The 24,960-nt window shown below is 36.7% G+C and overlaps 1 protein-coding gene across 17 annotated transcripts in view; it reads right to left on the bottom strand.

Moving 5' to 3' along the window:
• Positions 1-228: 228 nt before the first annotated feature.
• The window catches only part of LOC129573549 (IQ motif and SEC7 domain-containing protein 1), an 87,201-nt gene continuing 62,469 nt past the window's right edge, over positions 229-24,960 (bottom strand). For 4 of the 17 annotated variants that reach the window (XM_055454179.1, XM_055454181.1, XM_055454183.1 and 1 more), the window contains 10 exons: positions 14,269-14,481; positions 8,934-9,179; positions 8,113-8,835; positions 7,889-8,016; positions 7,287-7,813; positions 6,731-7,205; positions 6,408-6,638; positions 6,205-6,324; positions 2,880-3,013; positions 229-2,753 (listed from right to left, as the gene is read on the bottom strand). In XM_055454179.1, coding sequence (XP_055310154.1) covers positions 2,505-2,753; positions 2,880-3,013; positions 6,205-6,324; positions 6,408-6,638; positions 6,731-7,205; positions 7,287-7,813; positions 7,889-8,016; positions 8,113-8,835; positions 8,934-9,179; positions 14,269-14,481 — 3,046 coding nt within the window. In that variant the 3' untranslated portion in view covers positions 229-2,504. Of the gene's footprint in view, positions 2,754-2,879; positions 3,014-4,166; positions 4,575-5,722; positions 6,325-6,407; positions 6,639-6,730; positions 7,206-7,286; positions 7,814-7,888; positions 8,017-8,112; positions 8,836-8,933; positions 9,180-9,330; positions 9,824-11,707; positions 12,322-14,268; positions 14,482-24,960 lie in introns of those variants that run through there. The other 13 variants (XM_055454180.1, XM_055454184.1, XR_008688604.1 and 10 more) reach the window with 10 other exon arrangements.

The following is a 24,960-nucleotide window of genomic DNA, read 5'->3' as shown; positions in this document are numbered from 1 at the left end:
AATTTTTGGTCCCATCGACTTATTTTCAAAAGTGATGACCTTTTTTTTAGGTCTTCACTTTTGTTCCAAAAACCCCGACAATCATTTTTTTTAACCCATCATAAATTTTTGGTCTGACCCTATCTGCAATTTTTGGTGTCAGAATCTATGACTACCATGACCAAAATTGTCGTATGCAATCTGACTGAAATAAAGAGATTTTGTTCAAAAATCAAAAAATGCAAACGCTTTGTTCACTGAAACATGTTTTTTATTATTATTTTGAATACATTGTATTTTGTTATTAATTAAATAGAAGTTATTTGTTATGGATTTGGTTGTTATTACGCTCAGAAAAAACTACACTTAAAGGACTCACATGAAATTAATTTGTATTTATCTAAATTTGCGAACTCCTGATACAATTAATTCATTAATTTGATTAGCTTCTGTATAATATTGGTTTGATGTGGCTGTTTGCTTGTTTTTTTTTGTGTGTGGGAGAGCAACTGGGTAAATGGGTGGCGATTGATGGCAATAAGTCTAACACATGCCAATCAAAATTGTGGGTACGAACTATATTGTGGTTGAACCGCACTACGGTTGCCTTTTCGTGTGTATTTTGGATTTTCATTGAACGAATTGTGGGCGCATTGTCCCATGAAATGGTCTCTATAAAACATAACTAGCAATTTAAATACGAAGTTTCCTTTTAGTTCTCTCATTATATTTTATGAATAGATTTCAACTTAAATTTTAGCTTATGCAAAATCATATTTTGACGGTGAAATGAAATTATTATTCCTTTCTCTAGTCTCTTTCATTTCATGCATCGTTCGTTTGTAAATAGAATCGATTGGGCTGACGGCCAATGCTAATCAAACAAAGTAACACATGGACAAAAGAAAGAAAAAAAATATCATACACTTAAAAATTATTATTTTATTTTCATGTGAAATGTAATTTTATACACTCTCTCACACTCAGACTAAACATCACGACAAGAGAACGAAAAAATAAAGAAAAAAATTGTACAAATATACATGTGTTTGGGAAGAAATTACGAATTATCATATTAATTATGTTTAAAAAGAATTATCATATGATTCGGCTCTTGCGCGACCGCATTTGTTCAATTGCAATATCGCACAACACAAAAACCGATCACCGTCTTCTTAAACGCTAAAGCAAAGCAAATAAATATTGTTTACCAAAACAAAAATTGTTTTTTTTTTCTCAATTATCATACAGGATTTTGTTTTTCTTTTTCTTTGCTCAATTTATAAAAAATAGAGTATAGATTATCGTAATTATTTTGATATCTAATTAAATTTTATTCGGGTTACACATTTCGTAATGAGGAGTTATTCTTATAGTTTAAGGTAATTCACGCGTTGAATCGTCTTATTTGTCAATGAACATCTCGTGCGAGTCGAGCGTTTATTCTTTCTTTGTCGATTTCTTTGTTACCAAAAAAAAAATAGAATATTTCGTTAAGCGAGCTGTAATTCATTGCATCTGTACGAAAATAGAATGAGACAACTGATTGGATTTGTGTGTGTATCGAAACACCGTTTCTTTCGATTGGATGGACAGTTAGTCTAGATGTCAACGATAGCGAAACTTCGTTTTTAATCTGCGGCACATTGAAAATTTCGCAACACAAAAATTGCATCTTTTTCTTTCATTTCTTCTTCAAGTGAAATATTGACTAAAACCAACTGTTTCCCGAAAATTAAAAGCACAAAGAAAACACCATCTTGTTGTAGAGGTTAATTGTTCGTTTTTCTTTAAAAAAATTCTAGAATTCTATCAAAAGCAAATCACTACAAAAGAAATTGTTTGATTGTCGCCCTGAAAGACGCATCCAATGATCCCAAAAAATATTCAATTATTGTTCCAAAAATGCAATCCGATTTTTTTTTTTTTTATTAAATCGATTAGGACAAAAGAATGTTTCCAATACTTTGTTGATGTCTTAAATTCACGTTGTTTTTGTTGTTGGTAGCTAAATTATCATTCTTGGTTTGTGTTCAAATAATATACGAATTAGTTTTTAAATAAATTACAATTTCTACAAAGGTTTGTCACGAAAATTGAGGGAAATTTATCAAATGACCACTCTAGCTGTATGTATCATTTTGAATTTAATTAAATTTATCTTCATTAAACTTCGGTTATCTAGTAGTACATAAATATTGTTACAATCATACACATCAAATATTGTTTTTTTGTTTTTTGTCGCTAGAATTGTGTTGTCTCTATTGCTCTATTTCTCTCGGTTTTTTTTTCTTCTGTGTTTGTTGTTGTGCATAAAACTAACCTACGAATTAAATTGGGTTAGTGTTTATTTTGGCCAGTGCCTGCATGTTTCTTCTTCCTTTCTTTTAATTCGAACAACAAACGTTTCGAAAGTATTCGATCGCATATTCATTCAATGGTGCCGAAAGTGATGTGGTTTGGTGACTGAAGGTCGAATCACATTAGGATAGGGAAGATTTGATCGTGTTGTTGGTGGGTGTAATTTAAACCTCAGTCGATCGATCATTATTTGCAGGAATGGTTGTAGGAATGGTTGAAGAGACACTGCTGCCGCTATCGTCGGATTTCGAGAGTTTTCGTTCGCGTCGATTGAAAATGCCACCCAAAAATCCGGGCTGTGCGACTCCAACGGCACCACTGGCACCAACAATGCTGCCAGTTGCAAGCAACAATGGCGATATTCCACTGTTTACTGCATTTAAAATACCTTGATTCGGTTGCGATTGCGGTTGCTGCACATGCACATTCAATGAAGAGAAAAAGAAAGACAAATTAGTAACGAGTTCGACTGAAGTTTACTTTTGGTGATGAATTTAGATGATTTTCTGAATTTGATGCATTTTTCCTACAATTTTTACCTGAAATGGTTGTTGCATATTGAGGCGAACCTTTGCGTTGTCACGAGATCCAGTACTGGCAGACGTGTACGATATCGACATGCCGCTATCCAATGATCCAACACTACCACGTCGTTGAGGCTTCTCATTTCCAACTATATCGAAAACAAGCGAAAGAAACCAATTAAGAAATTAACCAATGAAATTCATGTCGATTTGATATGTGAATCGGTTTTGTTTGAATTGGGATTTGGTAAATGTCATGAATGGCTATATGTGTTTGATTGGTTTGATCTATTTATAAATGGTATTCGTTCAATGATGTCAAAACAAACAAACAAACCAACGAAATTCAATGAAAGTGGATGAAATTATTGCATTCGATTATGCTTGAATTTGTCATTTTGTTTCTGCTTTCTTTGTCTATTTGCATGCAATTTGTTTAAACGAAAAGTAACTAACACTAAATGAAATAAATGCATATTAAAGAAAATTGTGAATCAGATGAGATACTCTAAAACGATAAATGGATATTCGAACAGAGTTGTAGACTGTTTTAATAGAAAGATAAATACTTTTTTTTGGATGAATTTGTTAAGAAAAGTTGTTTTTTTTCTTCATATAGCTAAATTATTGAACGGCATTGAGTATACATATATGTCTGACAAGTGCAAAGATGACATGGTTTTCGTTAGTTGTCGCTTGGAAGGGTATTTGCCAAAAAAAAAACTTGTGTGATTCGAGTGTATACACAAACACAAGACGTACTTAAATGATTATGCTAGTTGACAATGATGATAACAAATTTGCTGGATATTGGATGCATAAATACCGTTTGAACAATACTGTGCCATGTTTGTAAAACAAAACATTTGGAGATTGATTGAAGGCAATTTGATTGATTGATTGAATAGTATCGCGATTGTACCTTTTGGGGTGGATGATGACGACTTTCATTCGCTTTCTACAATTGTTTTTTTTTTTGTTGTTGTTCGGAAATGATTGCTTTGTACATACAATAAATATGATCATATACACAGAAAAAAACAGTGAATGAAATCTTTGCTTTGACTGTGTTCGTGTGTAGTGGCAGATGTTCAATGTGTGTGTGTGTGTGTGTGTGTGAATGTGTGCATGTGTCTGTGTCAAAATGTGTTATGTCATAGGTGGATATGCCGAAAAAACATCAAATTGTTGACAAAATAAATGAGGAAACAAGGGAGACAGGCAATCGGTATGTGTGTATGTCCAGAAAAGTTAGAGAGGTTGAGAGAGAGACAGATATAGAGAAAGAGAGATCATATTTACTTGATTTGGCTCGCTTGTGACCTGATTTTGATTGCATTTTTAGTTTTGTTCAAATTTTTTTTTTGGCACACTTCACGTACTCCACTCAGTTTTGTTTGTTTGTTTTTTTTTTGTTCAGATAACTTCTAGTTGCAATTGTTGGCATCACATTTCAGTCGATGAGCGTTTTATTTTTTACTTTTTAATTTCAATTAAAACAACGGAAACAAAACAACTACAATGCCGAATATGGGTAACGACATGCATGTTGCGGCATAAAAATGATGACGAAGTCGGACTCGACTAAATAGTGTTCATTTGATTATTTCTACATCTCGTTTGAGCTATTCGCATATATTTCTTTTTAATATATCACATTCATGTAAATATCACATTAGATCGGCATTTTTCTAGAAAATCGGTAGACGACTGCAAGACACAACGAAATCGATGAAAGAGAACAGACAGACAAATATGTGGAGAGAGAGAAAAAAAAGAAGAGAAAAGAGAAAGAGAATAAACAAATGAAAATCAACCCGTTCACTCAATTTCATTTCGTTTTTTTTTCTGTGTTTTTTTGTTGTTGTTGTTGTTTCTAGATCGAAAAATTGTCGATGTGTACGTGGTGTTGTTTTGTGTGTAATAATTTTAGGAAATGTATCGTGTGAGGATTGTTGTTTTTTTTTTGTTGTTCTTTTATTTTTTTTTTGTCAAATTTTGAAAATATAATAAAATAAATTATAATAATTAAAATTGTAAATATTATAATGTATTCTGTTGCCCATTTTAGCGGGGCTAGCGTTTCGCTTGTTCCTAATTAGTATCAATAATTTCCAATTTTTATCTTTATTCTATTTACAATTGTTCAATAGGTTGACTTGTGTGCTTTCGTAGAGAATATAATTAGACACACTTTCATTTTTGTTTTTCTTTCAACTTGCATAATCTAATTGAATTTAAATTTAACAAAAAAAATTCGGTTCGCATTTTGGTTTGATTGCATTGTATACAAGCTAATGCGCTGTCACTTTTGAAACAAACAAATTGATATACTGATTGATTTTTTTCTTTTACAAATGATGAACATATACACAATTAAAAAAAAAAATGATAACAAATGCAAAAGCACAAATTGATTTTGATCGCTTTCTCTCTTTCACACATTCGAACCATTTTTACACTATGCACACTTACTAGTTCATTTGTGGAACTTTAAACTTATTTGGGCCAAATTATTTCAAATGAGCCGAATCAAAGCAAAAGCGTTTATCTGAATGCTCCTAATTAAATAACGAAAATTTAAGACGGTTTGTATGTCAATTGGTTTAAGAACTCTCAAAAATATGATTTAAAAATATTTTTTTCGTTTGTAAAATTTGTTTTTTTTTTTAGTAAGCCTCTATTTTAAGGGAAAAGAAACAATAAGCTCGTCTTCTCATTTAATGTCATAGTTTTTCTTTTCACTTGTTTTCTATTCAACGTAATATATCACATTTTCAAGCTAATTGAATATGGTTTTGCACTTGCATTGGCTTTCTTCTACTCTCAATACATTTGCGATCAAAGGCTATTCCGAATTTTTCTATTGATTATTTGATTTTTGATCACCTTCACATTACAAATTGATTCAATTGATTGATTTGATTCATTGATTTGATAATGATCACACTTTTCTACAAAGTGATTTAGTCTCTTCGTCCTAGAAATACATAAAGAAATCAAGAGAGAAAGAAATAAAAATGAAAAATTCAACGAAAAACCAATTTTCATGACAAAAGAACTTAAGAAAGCATAATTCGAATTTTGACAAGGTAAAAATTGTCTAATAATTTCATGCGACGGCGTTTTTAATATGAACCAAAAGTAAAAACGTTCGAGAATTTACATAGAAAAAAATATACTATTGCAGCATTTAAAAAACCAAAACGGCGAGAACTGGTTCCATTTTAGTTCACCCGTCGAACAAACGAACCAACGAAAATTTCTTTCTTAACTCTATCGCTATTTAGTTATCCAAATCAGACTATTGTCATATTGAAGTGTTCATCATCACACTTACATTGTTCGTGCATATCCAACAATGAGTTGCTCAGTGCACTGCGCTTCAAGTGAGCCTCTGTGTGCGTTTCATTTTGTGGCGATTGATATGGACATGGGCAAACTTCAACGTCTGCAACACCTAAGTGGAACGAGATTTGATTAGAAAAAACAAGAAACAATGACTTCAATAGAAGATATTAAGGAGGTTGGGTTGAAATGTACCTGAATCCCGGTTCTCCGAACTAGCACTTCCGCCATTGTTTCGTGAGCTACGTGCCGATTTCTGGCGCTCTAATTCAGCTTCGATGCGCAGCGATTCCATTTCATCCATTTCACTGATCGATTCACGTAAGTCTTCGGCAAATTTGCAACGGTCATGTTCGTTGCGTGCATTGAATGTAACTAAAATTTTACCGTCCACTTTCTGGGACAATCGAATGCAGTATGGATAATCTGTAAATGAAGATTGAGAATGCCATCGTTGAGTAATTCTGTGGTGTTCAAGTTGATAGAAAGAGTAAAAGTGGAAGAGGGAAAATACTCACTTGGTACATCTAAAAGTGTAACAACCATTCCGCACAATGGGAAACTAACTCGAAATGTGTAGGTGGCTGAATTCTTTTTCTTATTGAATATTTTCGTGATCACTAGCAAATCGTTGAATAGAAACACTTCGCGCTGATGTACGCCGGGCCGTTCTTTCTTGTTAATATCGGGAATTTCATAGAGCCGACAATAGCACACCAATCGTCTATGTGGCAATGCGAGATTCGGTTTTTTGCCCACAATGGTAGCTTGCACCTTCATCACTTGGGTCATGTGATCGGAGCCGGGTTTGAATTCGTTGGCTTTAACACGCTCATAAATACCAACCAACATGTCCCGATCGATGTCATGACAATCGTCGATTCCGCGCAAATTTTTGATGAAATCTTCCACGCGCATTCGTCGCTCCGGCTTGAGGTTTGGCGTGTGCAAGTCCGTATTCAGCATTATGATGGCGAATGCCATTACGAAAACCTATAGAGAGATATCAGAGTCATTGAGAGTTAAAATTGGATGTTTAGCGAACAAATGAATCTTGCAAAGAAAACAACTTACGGTATCTGAAGAGCGTAGACGAGCGATCACATCGGAGTTGCATTGGCAATATCGTTGCGAGAAAATTTCCATTAAACGTTCAATTTTTTGTGCTTCACCCGGCATACGGAAGTAAGCTTGGAATTTGCGCAGGGCCACGTCGACTTGCATGCCAGAAAGATCCAGCTCACCGGCAAAACATTCTAACACGGCCATATTGAACTGATTCTGTAAATTGCCCAAATATTCGCCAATCATCTGTCGCGACAGTCCTTTGCGCGAAATCAAAAACCGTGCAACACCTTGCGGTGTATTCTCCAAAAATCCGCGCCGAATCAAATAGGTGATTCCTTTTTCGGGTTTCTTATTGAATAAATTCAAACCGACACGATACTGACGCTTTCGAATCGTTTCGGACACTTTGTAGCTAGGTGTGGTGACTAACGGTTCATGCTGTTCCATTGAATACTGAGCGGCGCTGGTGTGCGAACTTAGGTACTCAGCATCGGCCGATGGACAGCCAGAGCTTATGTGGTCCGGTGATTGAACTGTAGGATGAAGGGAAAATTTTACTTTAACCATTCAAATTCTATTTTCCTCTTGTTATGCATCGTTGAACCTACCTTTTCCTTTCCATTGCGGCGATGTTGAACGATCAGAGCCGACGTCACAATGCATACGATCGGCACTGCTATCACTTCCAGATGACTGAACTGAGCTAAGACTACCATTTTCAGCTGTTTTGCACAACCTTTATTTTGTGGGAGAGAAAAACACAAAGGATAAGTACCCAGGACGTAATGAAAGAATAACCAATCTCTATGGGATAACCGACAATTCAGCTTACCCATTTGGCCGTATTGCGCGTCCGTTTGGATCATAGCCACGATGTTGTAATGTGATGGAAGAGGTTCGTTTCGGCACTTCAGGTGGTACCCGTTTGCTGTTCTGTTGCTGAATCATTTGGGCGGTGGTGATGCGTGGTCGCATATAAATCTGTTGCGCTGAGTAGTATGGCTGCATGGGACTTTGGTTTTGTGAACTCCACGATGAATTCATCGATGAGTGTGACGAGTCAATTTGTGAGCTGGAATTCAAGCTAATGTCCTGTTGACAGTATGAATTCGAGTGCTGTTGATATTGATGTGTGTGTTGCATTTGCTGATAGGGGCCCTGTTGGATCGGTGAACTGTGATAGTGTTGTTCAGATGCATGCAATAGATTCACATGTGGATGTGAGTGTTGGTTCGACTTTGTCCATGCACCGCCACTCGACACTGGGCTATTCGATTCACCTGATGTTGGTGTCATATTTCGGCCATGGATACGATATTTTCCACTGACATGACTCGAATTTTCTGGTACCTGATTGGCATTTTCCGACCACGAAGCATCCATACTGCGACGTTCACGCAACGACATCGAACGAATTGGTGCCACACGTGAACTGGATGGTGTTACCATACTGCATGCACTACGATTCTGACTACCACTACCGATGCTTACATCTGACTCCGATCCAGCGCTAACATTCACATTTGACACATACGATGAACTCAACACATCCTCACTGTGGAACAAAAAAAAGAAGACATGATAAAACGAAAAATACAAACGGTTTTCACTCCGCAAATGTGAACAATGTGTTTTTTTATGTGTGCAACTTACGCCAATGGTGAGTTGTGCATCTGTTGTTGCTGTGGTTGCGGTTGTTGTTGTGTAGACAATGGCAATCGTCGGCTCAATCGTTTTTCGGCTTTGGCCATTGCCGTGATCGATGCAAATTTTTTAACCATTGTATAGTGTCGGAACGCTCTTTGAATTGTGATGGCAGCATGACGAGCTCGAATCCCTCCATACTTTCGTTCGAGCATTTCAATTTGCTTGTCTAATAAATCTTGAGATAGTTCATACCTATGGGGTAAAAAATTGAGGAAATTGAATTAATATTTTTTTGAGTAAAAAGTTGATTAATTTTGGAATATCGCAAGAATTGAAATTTTAAAATAAATTCTTCAGGTCAAAAACGAATGTGTTCGAATGTTTTCAGCAGCATTTTTCATACCAAACGAATTTAACTTCAAGTGTACAGCAATATTTCGGGCTGGTCTCAGTGACAGTGTCTGTGTCTGTGCTTATCGGTTGATCTGAATCAGTGCATTCATCGTTCGACAAGCATTTAATAGGGATTATTGTTTTGTTTCTATCAAGCGATTCATTGAATTTTTCGCTATGAACAAAAGTTCGATTCATTTCATTTGACAATTGATTTAAATTCATTTCAACACTAGTATTCATTGCACTATCGTCTGGAATCATTTCATTCAACGATTGATCGTCAACGCCAATCTCAGCCGAATTGTCGATGCTTGGATTCGGCGAAGCTAATATCAGCGTTAAACACGTTTTATATTTTGTATCATTCAACATAATTTCATTATTTAGTATTTCATCATCTGCATACATTGAATTTTAATTTGGCTATCGGAAGCCAAATGACTATCACCGAATCATTGTCTCTGTTTTGTTATCGGAGAGCAAAAAAAAAATCACAACAGCTGAAACGTGTACAAAGAAAGGGAAATGAAGCGAATGCAATAGGTGCCGAAATTTCATTTATTTTCGCATACGCACGAATGAGTTGATTGTCGGCTGAAAGTGAACACTTTGACACCAAATGAACTGAATAATGGCGAGATAATTTCAACGAATTAATGATGACCGCGTACAATGTGTTTCGATATGAACATTTCTCCCATATCAATTTAGCTCGAACGAGCGAGAGCGAGAGAGATTGCGGGAGAGAGAGAGAGAGAGAGAGAGAGAGAGAGAGAGATTCAGGGTGGAAAAGAAAAATGCTGAGAACAGCAAGTGACGAATCATCGCTCAAAGCTGAAACGAACAAACAACAAAGAAATGTAAACATACAGTATGAAGAGTTTAATATCAATTTCGGTTTCGTTGTGACTAAATTAGAATATAAAAGTTTGCTTGCGTTTGTGAAATGGGTTCAATATTTTGCCTTGGTGCTGCTGATGATGATGCAGTGGCATATTTTTTTCGTCAAATAAACAAATAATTATTTATTGACTAAATAGTTCGTGGATATTTGAATGCGTCATATGTTTGGAGCGACAATGGTGGCAGTGATGATGGCGGCGACGGCCGCAACAACGGTGGCGAGCATTTGCAATGAGTTGGCTGTATTTTCACAATTGGCGCGTCACAAAACGGTCAGCACCTTTTTCGGACTGAATGTTAATTTAGCATTGCATAAACAGTGTCGCATTTTGTTGTCGTTGACTGTTTCGAATGAGACTACTCATCGTTGCACAGCACTCAAAATATGGACGAAAATGACGGGCATGGAGTCAATAAAAAGGTTATTAAATCAACTCCCACAAATGTGCTGGTGCTGATCCCATTTTGATGTTGTTGTTGTTGTTGTTGTTAGTTTCGCCAAACAAAGTCGACGACTTCACTGTTATCATGCTCTATTGTGTGTGGTGATCGATTAAAATTTGAGAGTGTCAAGAGCAAAGCCGTTAAATATCATTTATTGCCACTGACATTTCACTCTCAATTGCTTCATCATCACACGTATGCATATCGCTTGTCTAAATGCAACCCAGTTTTTTTTATGTCGTTGTCCTCCCATTCATTTTATGGCGAGAAATCATCGCATTCACGAAGCGTCCATTCATGAAACTGGTCCATTTTCTAAAGAATGGACTGTAGGCCAAATGACGCGCACGCTTATTGAGAATCTATAATTATCGTTATCTGCAGTGAAACATTACAACGTGCTCATGAATCACATAATAGATTGCAATTTTTCTCTTTTCTTCTTTCATTCTTCATGCAAAAAAAAAGACTCGCATTGAGTGCGAGCGATATATAACTGAAAATCATGCAACGTTTTTTGTTTTTTTCTGAGTCGTTCGCATGTGAAATCTTTCATCTTTCCATTTCAATTAGGCGCTTTTGCACATCACATTACCTCGTTAGGCATAAATGCAGCACGGAAAATTTGTGCAATAGACAAAACAATGAAAACGAACATGATGAAGAAGAAGAGATGGCGAGATAAAAAAAAAATACAAAAATTGGTACGAATTTTGCGATGCACAATTTCACACACTCTCTGCACTTTATGATAATTGTGCGCGCTCATATGGGGTAAAAATAGAAAAATGATGCTGTTAATTTGATTGCTTTATGTAAATGGATCGTCTTTTCCGAATCGATGTGTATGTGTACAATGTACGCGATTCGCTCGATTTTCGTTTCAGTTCAAGTTCATTTTGGCATCTGGTTGGTGTGTTCCTTTTTTTCGTGTGTGTTGCTTAAAATTTTCGTTCACAACGCTGAAAATGCGTACACGCCGACGAAACAAAACAAATACACAAATATATATGTATATCACAAATCATTCGACAAACAATCAACAAAAGCGCGTATTCTATCGTCGAGCTAGGATCATACGTCAAACGCAAACGTTGACGTTTCATTCGCTTTGATTTTTGACTCTTTGTTTTGGGAACGGTTTTTTCTGTCTGTTTTATTTTTTCACACATGTACAAGGACACAGAGTGGATCGTTGATTTTCTCTTCAATTCACAAAACCAACCGAAATCACTGGCTATTGCTTCACATTATTCTTTTTCTGTGGTTTTGCTTTTGATGATGAGAATTGCATTTTATTTGATTTCAGTTTCGTTTTTCGCGCTAATATTGACGACCGAAACCGTTTTTTTTTTTTTTGTTAATCGCTTCTGCTGAATTTTGATAATCACTGTGGCACTGGCACAACGAACGAACGATCTATCGAAAAAGAAATCGTTTATTGTCGTTAAACCACAAAACAGTCCAATGCTCAGTTGTACTTTGAACAGGGATATTCCCATGTGAATTTCTCCAATTGTGGGAATTAAATACACTGTAGTTTCTTTTTTTTTTGGTTCGTTCGTTCGTTCGTTCGTTCGTCTCTGTGATTTCTGGATTTTAAATGTGTGTTTCGCGGCCGTTTTCCATCAACTGATGCGATCTATTCGCTCGGTACCAGCCGAAAATTTTTCGCTGTCGCGCGCGCGTTCACCCGATCTCTCGCACGCTCTCAGTCACTGAGTTGTAATAAAAAAAAGTCCGACGCAACGGAACCAAAGCAAATACTAAAAATGAAAAGCCGAATGAAAATAATATCACTGCGAGATCTGGCGAGAGAGTGATAGAGAGAGAGAAAGAGAGAGAGAGAGAGAGAGAGTGAGAGAGAGCAAGAGTATGAGGCTGTGCGTGTTTGAGGTTTGACGAAAAAAAACCAATTTTCCTTTGTTCATTCGTGTGCGTTAATTCGTTCGCACTTTGAGAAATTATGAGACGGAAACGACAGTCGGATCCACACACTCTCTCTCTCTCCCTCACACAAGTCATAATCTTTTATTTCGGATCGTTTTCGTTTCTCAATGCGACTTTGACGTCGCTACCGCCGCCGACGCCGCCGACGACGACGACACATCAAAATATCGAGTAGAAGAAGAACTGTGAACAACAAGCGACACATACAGAAAATATATAAATATGCTCGAGCGTATAAAACAGAAATTAGTGCATAATTCTTTGTTATGAATCTCAGCGCGACGCACTCAACGCGTTAGATAAGAGAGTGAGCTAGCAAATGAACGAGCGAACGAGCGACCGAGATGCATAACAGATTATTATGAATATAAATATATTGATAATTTCGTTGGATGTATTTAAATCGGATTGTCGCAGTCGTAAGCCGATTCTATTTTTTTTCTTCGTTTGAATATGATAAACATAACTTGAAGTTAGGCGAAAGCGATCACCGGTCAATTGGCGATTTAAACGCACCGATTCCCATGAATAAGAAGCAGCAGATGAAAAAAACACGAAGTGTACATAAATTATGTGAATTAACATTTTTATGACTATTTCTGACATGATTGTTTCTCTTTGTGTGTGTCTCTCGCCAAAGAACTTTGACACGAAGCAATTCTCAGTTGAAGAGGACAGCATAACAACAAGTCAATTCGACGTCATTCGCTAGAAAATTGACGTCATTTTTACGAGAAAAAAAATGCCGAAAAATTACCAATTGATCTTGTCAATCCCATACAAATTGAACATCGTCAGAATATTCCTTTTCTAATGGGAAAAAAATTCCGATGTGAACAGCTAAAATAGATCACTTTCGAGTTCATTTCATTTTGCAGTCAGTTTCAGTGCGATGTGATTTGGTCTAAATCATAAGGAAGAGCAAGGCGTCGGTCGTACACTTGAACTGTCACTTCAGACTGTCGCGCGTAGACTCAAATCGTGCGACTAAAAATACAAATCCATGTCTATTTTAAGGATTTAGTTTGTTTTTGTTGTTCATCTTTTTCCTCTTTTGCAATTGAACGCGCCTTTCCGACCGAAAAAAGATTCTGAAGTTTATTTTCTCTGTTTCTATGTGAAAGCATCCATTCTTCCCCGAATGTGTTTGTTTATTCAACTTCAAGGCGGTCTCACTTGATACACAATCTAAGTTCGTTATGCATTTAAACGTACGCATACTCGTCGTACTTTGGTGAAACATGCATCTTTCGAAGAAAACCATGTCTATCAAAAATGACATGCATCGAAAAGAGCAACAACAAATAACTGGCGTTAAAGGCAAAAGATCGATTTACCAAAAATTGTATGCTGAAAAACACTGGAACATTCGTTCTGTCCCATAATTGTTTTCCGCGTGCATATTCCCTTCACCAACATGCGCCCTTTGCTAATCCGAAAAAAACACACGATTGGCGAACAAAAACACACACACACACGCATGCCTAATAAAATGGGGCTTAAAACCTAATGATGATGGCCACACGGGCCAATCATATAACCTGTGTGTCATAAAGCAGTGCAGTAGAAGCAACCGTAGCAAAAAAAAAATTGGCACGACACACGAAATAAACAACAAAACAAGGAGTTATCATGTTAATGAACTTACCCATTTTGTGTTCGTGTTCGTTTGAGTACGTCACCGTTTCGTATGGAACCCTTTTTGCTGAGCGTATGAACAGATGCCTGATGTCCGTTGCCACTGTGCACCTGGTGGCACATTTGCTGATACATCACCTGTTGTGGCGGTGGAATATAATGCTGTTGTTGCTGCATATAAACATATGCAGGTGATGGCCGATCGGCGACTTTCTGAGGAAAACTGCAAATAAGAATGGGAAATGGAAAGAAAGACAACATTACAAATCAATTTTTCACAATACATTTGGACATATAAAGATATTATACGTATAAATCAGCCAATAAAACATGTTGATTATGCAAATTTTCTTGTTATTTCTTCTTTTTTTTTTTATTGCCATCTCCACATCTTCATTCGTACGCAATAATAATGATTGCTGACGACGATTATGCCATCGATGTAAAATCGTCGCACCACGACCCATTTAGTCACTGTGTGCGTGATTGTGGCTGTGATTCTTGGAAAGAATTAAAATTGTTTTGATAAGATTTGATGTGATTCGATCATTCACGCCACACATTTCAATTCAAGTAATATAAAATCAAATCCACATTTAACAAAAAAAAAAACGGATCTATAAACAACAGTCACATCTTTTATGTATGTTTGTAGCACCTAAATTTATCAATTGATTTAACCTAGATTTATCTAGAATTGTAAACAAAGCCGCAGCAATGAAATGAAGAAAGAAACAAAACACTAAAAACGACTCACAATCGGCAAAAGCAGATTTGGTTAAATAGTCGCCAGCACAGCGAAAACATTTCCATTTCGTAAATGATCGCCGAATGCGTTTTCATAAGACGATACAACACACTGTGTGCCCTACAAACGGCATAAATATGGCGAAAGAACACTTTTGCATTCATTCGATGTGTCGCAATTCAATTTGAAATTCGAAAAAAAAAACAATCTCTCTCTCGCTCTCAATCGATGAATATTGAAAGTTGAAATAATCAATAAAAGAAACAAAAAAAAAAAAAAAGAAAGAAAAGAAATAAAAAAAAGAATCGTTGCTCGAATTTCGATCGGCCAGACCGTTGTCTACATACAAACTAAAGTGATAGCGCGCACGATACCGAACAAACCGAAATCACAGACAGACACAGTGGATTTGTTCGATGAATCGCCTTGTGTCCATGTGTCAATCACGTTTTTCCATTTGGATTTACTCGTTGCTTCTTTTTTTTTTGTTCGCGTTTTCGCCATGCAAATCCAAACTGAGCGGATGATATGTCTATTTTTACGGGGCGGACAGTGTATAAGCTTGCAGCACGTTTTCGTATTCATTTATCGGATTTGTCTATATAAAATGGTTTATTGTTTACGATTTTTAGCAGAAAGAGTGCGAGCGAGAAGAGTGTGGCGTGAGATATTCGATGGAAAGAGAGACAGATATAAAGAGACAGAAAGACAATGCAATTGCTTTGTATTCATCGAAATGATCCAAAAAAATGACACAAACGCATCGCAAGCGCGCAGGTGTTAATTTGTAAACGCGTTGATTAAAAATCAGCGATAAGAATATGTGTGTTGTTTTTGATCAAAACCGCCGTGCGTTCAATTTAATAACAATTGGATTATATTTCATTTTGTTCGTTTGTTTGTTGTGCGTTGTAATGTGAATGAAAAAAAAAAATTGATCATCATACCTATCGTTGTCAACAACATCAACAATATTGTCAACGAACTTTGTTCGGTCGTCCGTTGCACTTTTTGTATCAACGAACGTTCCCCCAATTATGAATCCCGATATGCAGATAATCATTGTGATTGAATTAGTGTGTAAATGAGCTAGGCTCGCAAACGATAACAAATGTTCAAATAAAGTTATTAATTTCACAAGTGAGTTCCAATTATGGAATCAATTTAATTCTAGCTAACGATCGATATCACATACACACACAAATTGTGTTTGAATAAAAATAATCACACATTTTGTTTTGCCTCAATTTTTCACTTAGAATTTTAACATATATGAATGCTCCGAATGAGTTGGAATGTATTTTCTTTTCACATTGATTCTTTTTTGTTCACACAAAATTATCACCGTTGAGCTGTTGTGTTCAAAACTCAATTTGGATTTCGAGCAATTTGGTTCAAGTGACAGTACACACTTGAAAGCAACCTCTTCAGTTCACTCAGAAAGCACCCGCCTATTTGAATTTGTTCTCTAATGAGTCGACGAAACGAATTGGATTCGCTAAAGCGGAAATGTTCTTTCTTTTTTTCTCTTTCATTAAATCATTAATTTGAACAAAAATATATATTTAGTTTTCTTGTCGACCCTTTTGTTTATTGCCCAAGTCCTTGACAAGTGACGTTCTCTTGTGTGTATTTTTTTCGTTGTCGTTTTGTCGATGGGAACTGCGTTACACTTTACTGAACCCGTGTGAACTGAATTTGAATTTAAATTTATGTGATATTATTTATCGTTAGGAGAAATTAAAACATCTTGTCGAATGTTGAAGGTGAAATGAGTGGTTCGGTTTTTCTTTCTAATTTTCAAGCAAAAGTGTCCTGTCGTACAACCACCTCGGAATGGATGTGTTGCAATACTGATGGCACGGCAGAGCCTTCAATGCCGTTTTAATCCACCAACAGCAAAATTCAATATGGGCCACAATAGTGCAGAGAGCTATACACGAAAAAAAATAAATGGTAAGAAACCCGAAAAGGTACACACATATGCGCTTCGCGCACGGACACTAAACAAAACAAAACATGTGATAAAAAAAAGGAATGAAGACAACTGTGCGATGCAAAGAGAAGAGACGAAAGAGAATGAGAGAGAAACTATATACACACAACGTACCGAATAATGCAAACGAACGAGCAACAAATGAATGAGAAAGAGAAAGAGATAAAGAAAAGCAGCAAAACAAATGCTGTTTTGCTGTGTGTGTCTCTTGCTCTCTTTGTTTTTGTCTCTCTTTTTCGCTCTTTCTCGCTCTCTTTCTCTCTCTCTTTCGTCTGTGTATGCATGCCCCTGGACGAGACTACTGCTAATCTGTTCATCTATACACCGTTCGGCTGGCCAGTGTTAATGTGCATTTACTATCACTAGACGTGCGACGAAGATATTACGTATTGATATGGATAACAATTTGGCATCCTTTGCATTCGTCGCCAATTGTAATGGTAATGATTTGAATCTCACACAGTGACCAACTGTGTGCTCGTTTCCTTTTCTTTCATGTATGTTGCCTGTAAATTGATATGGATATGGTTGGTCCATGTGCCTCTAATTGTTTCCTCTTTTAGTTGGAGCAGACCGAACACAAAACGACAAACATACATACTGTGTGTTTTTTCCAACCAAAACAAAAGACATGATTGTAAACTGACTACTACTGATAGATACTGTACATACGGTATGAAGCAATTACCGGTCACTTTGATGTGCAAATGTGCATCCCTGAAAAATTTTCTACTATATTTTCTTCTAAAATGAAATACTTTTTCAACCATTTTGCAAAGGTATAACCAAACGCTTGGAAAAAGTTATTGATTCGTCATAGGTGCATGTCGACCAATTGTGTGTATCATAGTAAAGGTAAGAAATCGATTTCTATATTGACATTGAATATATGTGGTAAAAGCGAATTTAAAATTGAATCTATATCGAAAATGACAATAACGTTATAATTGAATTTTTCCAAGTTGCAGTTTATACAATGGAATATTGTTCGGGTTTCGTTTATTTTTTTCTCTCTATTTTTCTCGTAAAAGAAAAAGCCTCGGTTGCCTTCCACATTCAATGGCCTCCAAGGTATTTCTTTTGTGTTGACAAAGAAACGTTTTTGGCAGCATTTTTATTCTATAAAATTTCAATTCAGTCTGGATTCATTGGATGCCATGCCTCACGGCAATTGCCAAATGATGCTCTTCGGCAGTCGATGATCGGTCCAAACGATTCGAAGCAGTAATGAAATCTAATATTTTCGGGAGAGAGATATGGGCACAGCATACAAACGCCGAAACGAAAAAGAACCGAAACCCGAACCAAATCAGTTAACTTGTTATTTTTCATTTTCGTTGTTCAACTTTTAAAAAGTGTAACAGCTGCTTCTGGTTTGCCCATCAACGAGAGAGAGAGAGAGAGAGAGAGAGAGAATATAAATTTTTCTTCTATTTATTTCATTCCGATGCATTGTATGTTTAATGTTTATCTTTTTTGGTTTTGGGTGTTTTTTTTCTCGTCTTCGTCGTCTTCGCTCTTTTCAGCATACTTTTTTTTCTGCTTCTTCTTCTTTCTTGCTGTAAACCTGAAGAGTAGAGAGTGGCGCATGTGTGCCACGATACACGATACGAATTTATGGAAATAAAAAAAAACGCATGATGAAACTCAACATAATCTCGCCTCGTACACAACACAAAACGCTCAATGGTTTTTTGTTGGTTATATGCGCTTCGGATTATAAGAGTGAAGGGAAAAAAACCATCAACATGCACTTAATAAGTACTGCTGCACATGTCGATGTGCGCAGCTTCTCAGAAGCTAAGCGAAGCGAACAAGCTGAACCAAAATCAAGAAAATTATTTATGTGGATGGAAGAGCAGAATCAAAAAACAATTCAACACACTATATGTGCATTAAGAGTGTAAACAAATTTGGAAATTAATGTACTTCAAATGCTGTGAATGATGTACTTTACAGCGTTTTGTAGGAGGATATCGACCGAAGAGAGAGAAAGAGAGAGAGAGAGAGAGAGAGAGAGAGAGCAGCTAAAATCGATTGCCTTCTATGACATTATGCAAGGGAATTAAAGCCGCTCTTAGAACATTCGTCTTCCGATGAACGGTCGAGAATTAGGTCTCTCGGCAATAAATAAAAATTCGTTGAACGTGCTTAGTCGCAGATTTATCGCCTTCGTTTGCGGATGTGATCCAGCACGTATTTTGCGTACACACAATACGAATACGTAGACACAATACACAATACACAATTCGGTGTTGGGTTTATTGAAGTTTCCACTTCATCTTTTCATTTGAATTTGAACCATTTTGCAATTTGTGCGTTGAACACTTGATCCGTCGATATATCCAACCTGTTGGAATAATTGAGTCGGAATTATGCATCTGTTTCGATTGTTCGGCACGAATATTTTCATCGCATTCGATATGGCAAACCAATTACTTTTGCTCGATTTGACAACTGATCACGATCGATTTTTTGCTCGTTTCGTTCAACATTTTTCCTTCTCTACTCAGTTGAAAATGATTTCCATCGCATTTTGGATTGCAACACATCGTCATTGCCGTCATGTAGGTCTTTTATTTAACGATGCAAAGAATGATGCCGAAATATCTGACAAATGTCACATTTGACCGTGCGTTTCGTGTGCGCACATTGCATTTCGTAATACGATCTGTTGACATTGATTACACTGCGCACGAAAACAAACATATTGTGCAGTGTGCACAGTGCACCGGCGACCAATGATAAACTCGCATTCAACGCTCGATGCCAAGACAGAGAAGAAAAAAAAAACCATAAGAATTTCGTCTAACAAATTGAAGCGAGAAAAAAGTGTTCGAACTCAAGCAAAAGTATTCGAAGAACTTGCACGCTTGAAATGGTGAACATGTGTCCATTGGTGCATTTTCAAATGGGAAACCAACACCCGAGATTTAAGAGGCAGAATGCAATGAAATCGTGCAAGAACATTGTCTCAATCGGAGACGAAGACACAACACACAAAACGCACGCAGAATGAAAATTGAAAGGGAAACGAAAACATTAAGATTCGATGTGCGACACAGCAGAAGCAGCTGTTGCATTGAATATATCATCGGTGCAATAGAGCATATATTCCAGCCAGAGAGTCCTTGTGATTTTAATGCTTGGTTCCTTTTTCTCTCTATCTCTCTCAATCGCACTTTTTCCCGTACTCTTTGCTCCGCTTTATTTTCATTTTATTGTCAAATATTCTTTGTCTATTTTCCAGTTTCGAGCTGTTCTTTGTGTGGATGCATCGCAGAGTTTGACGTATTTCTATTTTCTGGTAATCTTTTTATATTCAGTGCAATATCAATGGATTTGGTTTTTTTTCCGTCTTCTTTTTTGCTTTTTCCGAACAAAAACCAGGGAAAAATCCATTGGAATGTATATATGTGTTTTGGGTTCCATTGTTGTGTCTTTTGTGTGATGTGCAATATCTAAATATTCCGAATGATGAAGCATCAAAGAAAATGCATGAACCAATCACCAATTTTTTTTTCTCGTCTCTCTTCTTTTTCTGCTCTCAAAACATCGATTTTCCAAACCAAATAATTGCATTTTTAGCTGTATTTACATTTTGTTGATATTAAAACCCGCATTAAATTCAACATTTTTATTGCAATCAGGTATAATAAAATTGAATTTGGTATGCACGAAATTGCAAGCAGACAAAAAATAACACGAAAAAAATCGCACTCCACCAAGATTATTCAGTGATCCGGAAAGTGTTTATGTTTTCCATTAAATGCAATTAACACCTGAGTCAAACACCTATATGTTTATGTTTGCCGACGGTTCAATGTATTGAAAACAAAAGAGAATGTGGAATGAACTTTGGATTAATCATTCATCGAAACTAGTTGGCTACGTTTTTTTTTTCTTCAGTCGGAGGCAGGTGAACAAATCGATTCGTGTGGACCCACGAAATAACCATTAATTTTGCTTCGAGCAAATGAACTTTTCAACAGTAGACACATTCGTATGTTTCTACCGTTCGCCTAATAATTGTCGAAATCTGCTTCGAATCGATCGCAATTTTTATTCGTTTTTTTTTTTGGCAAATGTTCGTTCGTCGAGACGATATTCTTAAATTCAAACCATAGCAATCACCTACAGCTTAGTGATTTTCACGCTGGAAAAGGATCAATTTGTGTTTACAACATGAAAAAAAAACACACACACAACGAATCTTAATAAATAAGATAAGCCAAAAACATATAGACACGATGAACAATAACAAAATGCACCTGGTGTTGTTGTAGCGTATTTTTTTTCTTCATCGCCGTTCAATGAATACGAGAGCAACATGTGGCAGCAATAATCAAATACACGCACACACTTCCACTCTCACTCACTTACTCACACCCGAGATAGAGAAGGAGAAATGAAATCAGATCCACATTAAATGAGATGCATTTGAGAGAGACGAGGAAGGAAAAATCGAAAGGAACCGAAACGAAAAAAAAAACACTGTGCAAAGGATTGTTTTTTCCTGCATCTCGCCGGTTTTGAATTCGTTTGGCTTCGATTCCTTTTTTCTGTTCTGAGGTCTGATTGTTCTTTGGTGCCAGTCGATTACATTTAATGACTGATAAACCGAATTGGACCAAAAACCCCATCATTAGTTGCTCGTCGTCGACGTTGTCGTATTTGGCTATAATTCCTGACTCATTTCCCGGGCCATTCGTATCCTTTCAAATTGGTTGTGTCATAAAGAAAAAGAAGAGCAGAAAAGAAAACGGCAGATGGTCGTTAGCTTCTTGAGTCGTTTATCATTTGTCTTGTTCTTGGTGTCTCTCTCGAAACGCACCAACCGAATTGGACATGATTTCTTTTTTTTTTATTCCTTCGTCGTTGAGTGCATTTAGTTTGTTTTCAATATTTTTATAGATTGCTTCCAAAATGAAATGTGCCTATTGATTTTAATGTGTTGTCCATTGATTTATTTTCTCCCTCACTCTCTCTTGTTTATTTCGTCTTCTTTTATTTCTCGAGCTGTGCCACAAGATGTTTTCAACAGGGCTCTGTACAAGAATGCCTATGTGCAAGATGCATGGCCGTCTGAGTGCCGACACAGAAAGAAAATAAGATACAAAAAAAGAAAAATCAATTCGGAATAAAGAAGAAATCATTTTGGACTTGGCTTGCCACATGCCTTTCATTTATTTTTACTTCAATATATGGCAAACACTTATACAATTCGGTGAATTACTTTGGAAAAGTTTGCACGTGTCGTTGTTTTTCTTCCTTCTGTTATTGTTGTTTTGATTGCATTTTCACACATAGAGGTCGGATTTTAATGAAATGCATTTCAACGCAAAATCACACACGTACACGGCATTTGTTCGCTTTGGACTTTTGCTTTCATTAAATTAATTAAGAGTGCATCCATGGATTTATTTGGTTTGAAAATTTCTTCTTTGGAATTCCGAATGACCATTTGAATTACTGCATTTTTCTCTCGTGGAATTGATGAATCGAGGTTTTTATTTTCTCTCATTGCTCGATGGCAAAGACGAGAGTCGTGATGTCGTTATTTTGCCTTGTCGATTTCGGGCAAAGCGTGCTCAAAAATTTAGAGCAATGTTCTAAATCGATATGAACAACAACCGTTAACTGCACGTTTCATTGATCGGCACATATGCAATAAACAGACAAACCCAACAAATAACACGAAATAAAAGAAGAAGAAAAGAAGCAAAATAGAGGAGAAGAAAAAAGTACACATATCCGAAGCGTATATTAAATATACACATTGTCCAATCTCGTTTCGCTAGATTAGCGAAACGAACGGTGTTTACGGGCATTCTGGCCACGGCAGAAATTAGCAGCGCGCGCGCATACACAAACCGCACACTACGTTGTATGTGCATTAACATTCATATTTCATTTCTAAGGTGTTCCACTTTTGTCGCGTGCGAATCCAGAATATAGACACAGTCGCTGGCTGTGTACATCGAAGACAAGTATTGGCATATTATCAGCCGGTTTGTCATTTTTGTTTAAAGCACATTCTTTTCGCAGAAATAGTTCTGTTCTGTTCTGTTCGAAAATTGCGATTTGGAACGTAAATTCATGTTTTTACTCAAATTAGAATAGAGAAAACAACAACAATGGCAGCAGCAGCAGCAATGACCAGTGCAATATTCGTGCTCTCGAGCAACACACTGAATTAGTTAACCGATGGAATCACGCGCACCAAAATACACACACACACACACACACACACAACGTCTCGACGTGAACATCAATGATAAGCGTAACCATGGCATATGGAACTGAATCAGTTCCACATATACGCACGCAATAATACGTAATCAGTTTTCTATATCTATTTTCGGTTTATGCAAGCGTTTCGCTTCTAATCACACACACACACACACACACACACATTTTTTCCCTTCATTTCATTTCTTCGAACAATCCCACCGACTTCAAACAGTGTGCTCACTGCTCACAAATCATACCCATCAACTGACTGGTGAGCTTCAAACGAAGCAAAAAAAAAATGATTACGACGGAGTAGTGAATGAATGGATATTTTTCATTGGAAAAGTGCCCGTTCAATGGCGATTCAATTCAGTATTCCATTGATGGTTTAATCAAACTCCAGTTTGATTTATTATGTCAATTTTTCTCCCTCTCTCTCTCTCTCTCTCCATTTCTCTCTGTCACTCGTCAAGTTTGGAGTTGTATGAGCGTGCCGTTGCTGCGTTCTGTGTGCTTTGAGATCAGCTTTTATCGCTAATTGCAATTAACAACGATTATGCCAAACCAAATTTGGTAAGTGCTTCAGTAAATGAATAAACTGTTGTGGTATGCGCACAGCATTTGGATGGAGCGCGCGATTTCAAACGAAATCAACAACAACAACAACAGCAGCAGCAAACACACATGTTTAACTTGGTCTCTTAACGTCAAAGCCATAACGCATAAGCCATTTTCGCCATATATGTAAACTAAACTCCGTTTTCACGAAAAACAAATAATGACAAGAGAAGCAGAGAAAAAAAAGAGCAGCGGTTGCGGTCACAGTAACTGTGACAAGTCCACGAGCAAATGGTAAAGTCGTTCACACTCAGTTCGAAGCTGCGATAGAATAGAATCCATTGACTAGTATGACAATGTAAAACGCGTTTTCATGCCAAGCGAATACATTTTTGTTCTTCAAATTCACTTGATCGCGCACAGCTTTGGCTTCAAACAGCAAACACAACTATGTGTGTGAGTGCGAGCGCGTTGCGCTGCACTAATTTAATCCCAATTTTTTTTCTCGTTTCGTTTCGTTTTGTGTGTTTGCTTTTAATGAGAACCCGAATAACCCACGAATTTTGCACAAGTGAAATGAACGAGAAACAAAATGAAAATGGAAATTAACACGCCAAACGCTGACACCATTTAGTCGATGTTTTTTTTTTCAGGAGAATTTTTGTTTCAAGAAAACATAACATAACCGAGCAACTTATTTCAACAAATTTTGGAATGAGCAACATATTGTTGTGAAGTGACAACAACAGAAGAACGAGAAGAAGAAAAAAACGAATGTGCAAGCCGCAAGTTGTCGCATCTACACATGGCATTGTCACGCCATCAATGTTCATCCCAAAGCAACTAAGCAATCCGTTCAAATGACGAACAAAAAACCAAACAACTGCGCTTTAGCGAGAAAATGTAACAACGAACGAGAGAATGAGTAATGAGCACGGAATATACAAATTAGTCACATGAAAATTCACTTGCTTCGAAATTGAACTAGTTCCAGTTTGCGGCAATGTGTGTTTTTATTTACTTGATTGCATCGCTGTTTTCGATTTCTAGCCGAAATGACCCTTGAATAACACACGAGTCACAAGCAAACACTCACTCACACGGCGACAATTGAAACACTCTCCACCAAGTCAAATCGATTAATTCTCTTGTCTCGTAATTTTGTT

This window comes from Sitodiplosis mosellana, unplaced genomic scaffold (genome assembly GCF_009176505.1).
Source record: "Sitodiplosis mosellana isolate CC-2019 unplaced genomic scaffold, AAFC_SMos_1.0 Smas_scaffold_6099, whole genome shotgun sequence".
NCBI lineage: Eukaryota > Metazoa > Arthropoda > Insecta > Diptera > Cecidomyiidae > Sitodiplosis > Sitodiplosis mosellana.
The sequence above is the reverse complement of the archived record's forward strand: the minus strand, read 5'-3'. Positions and strand labels throughout refer to the sequence as shown.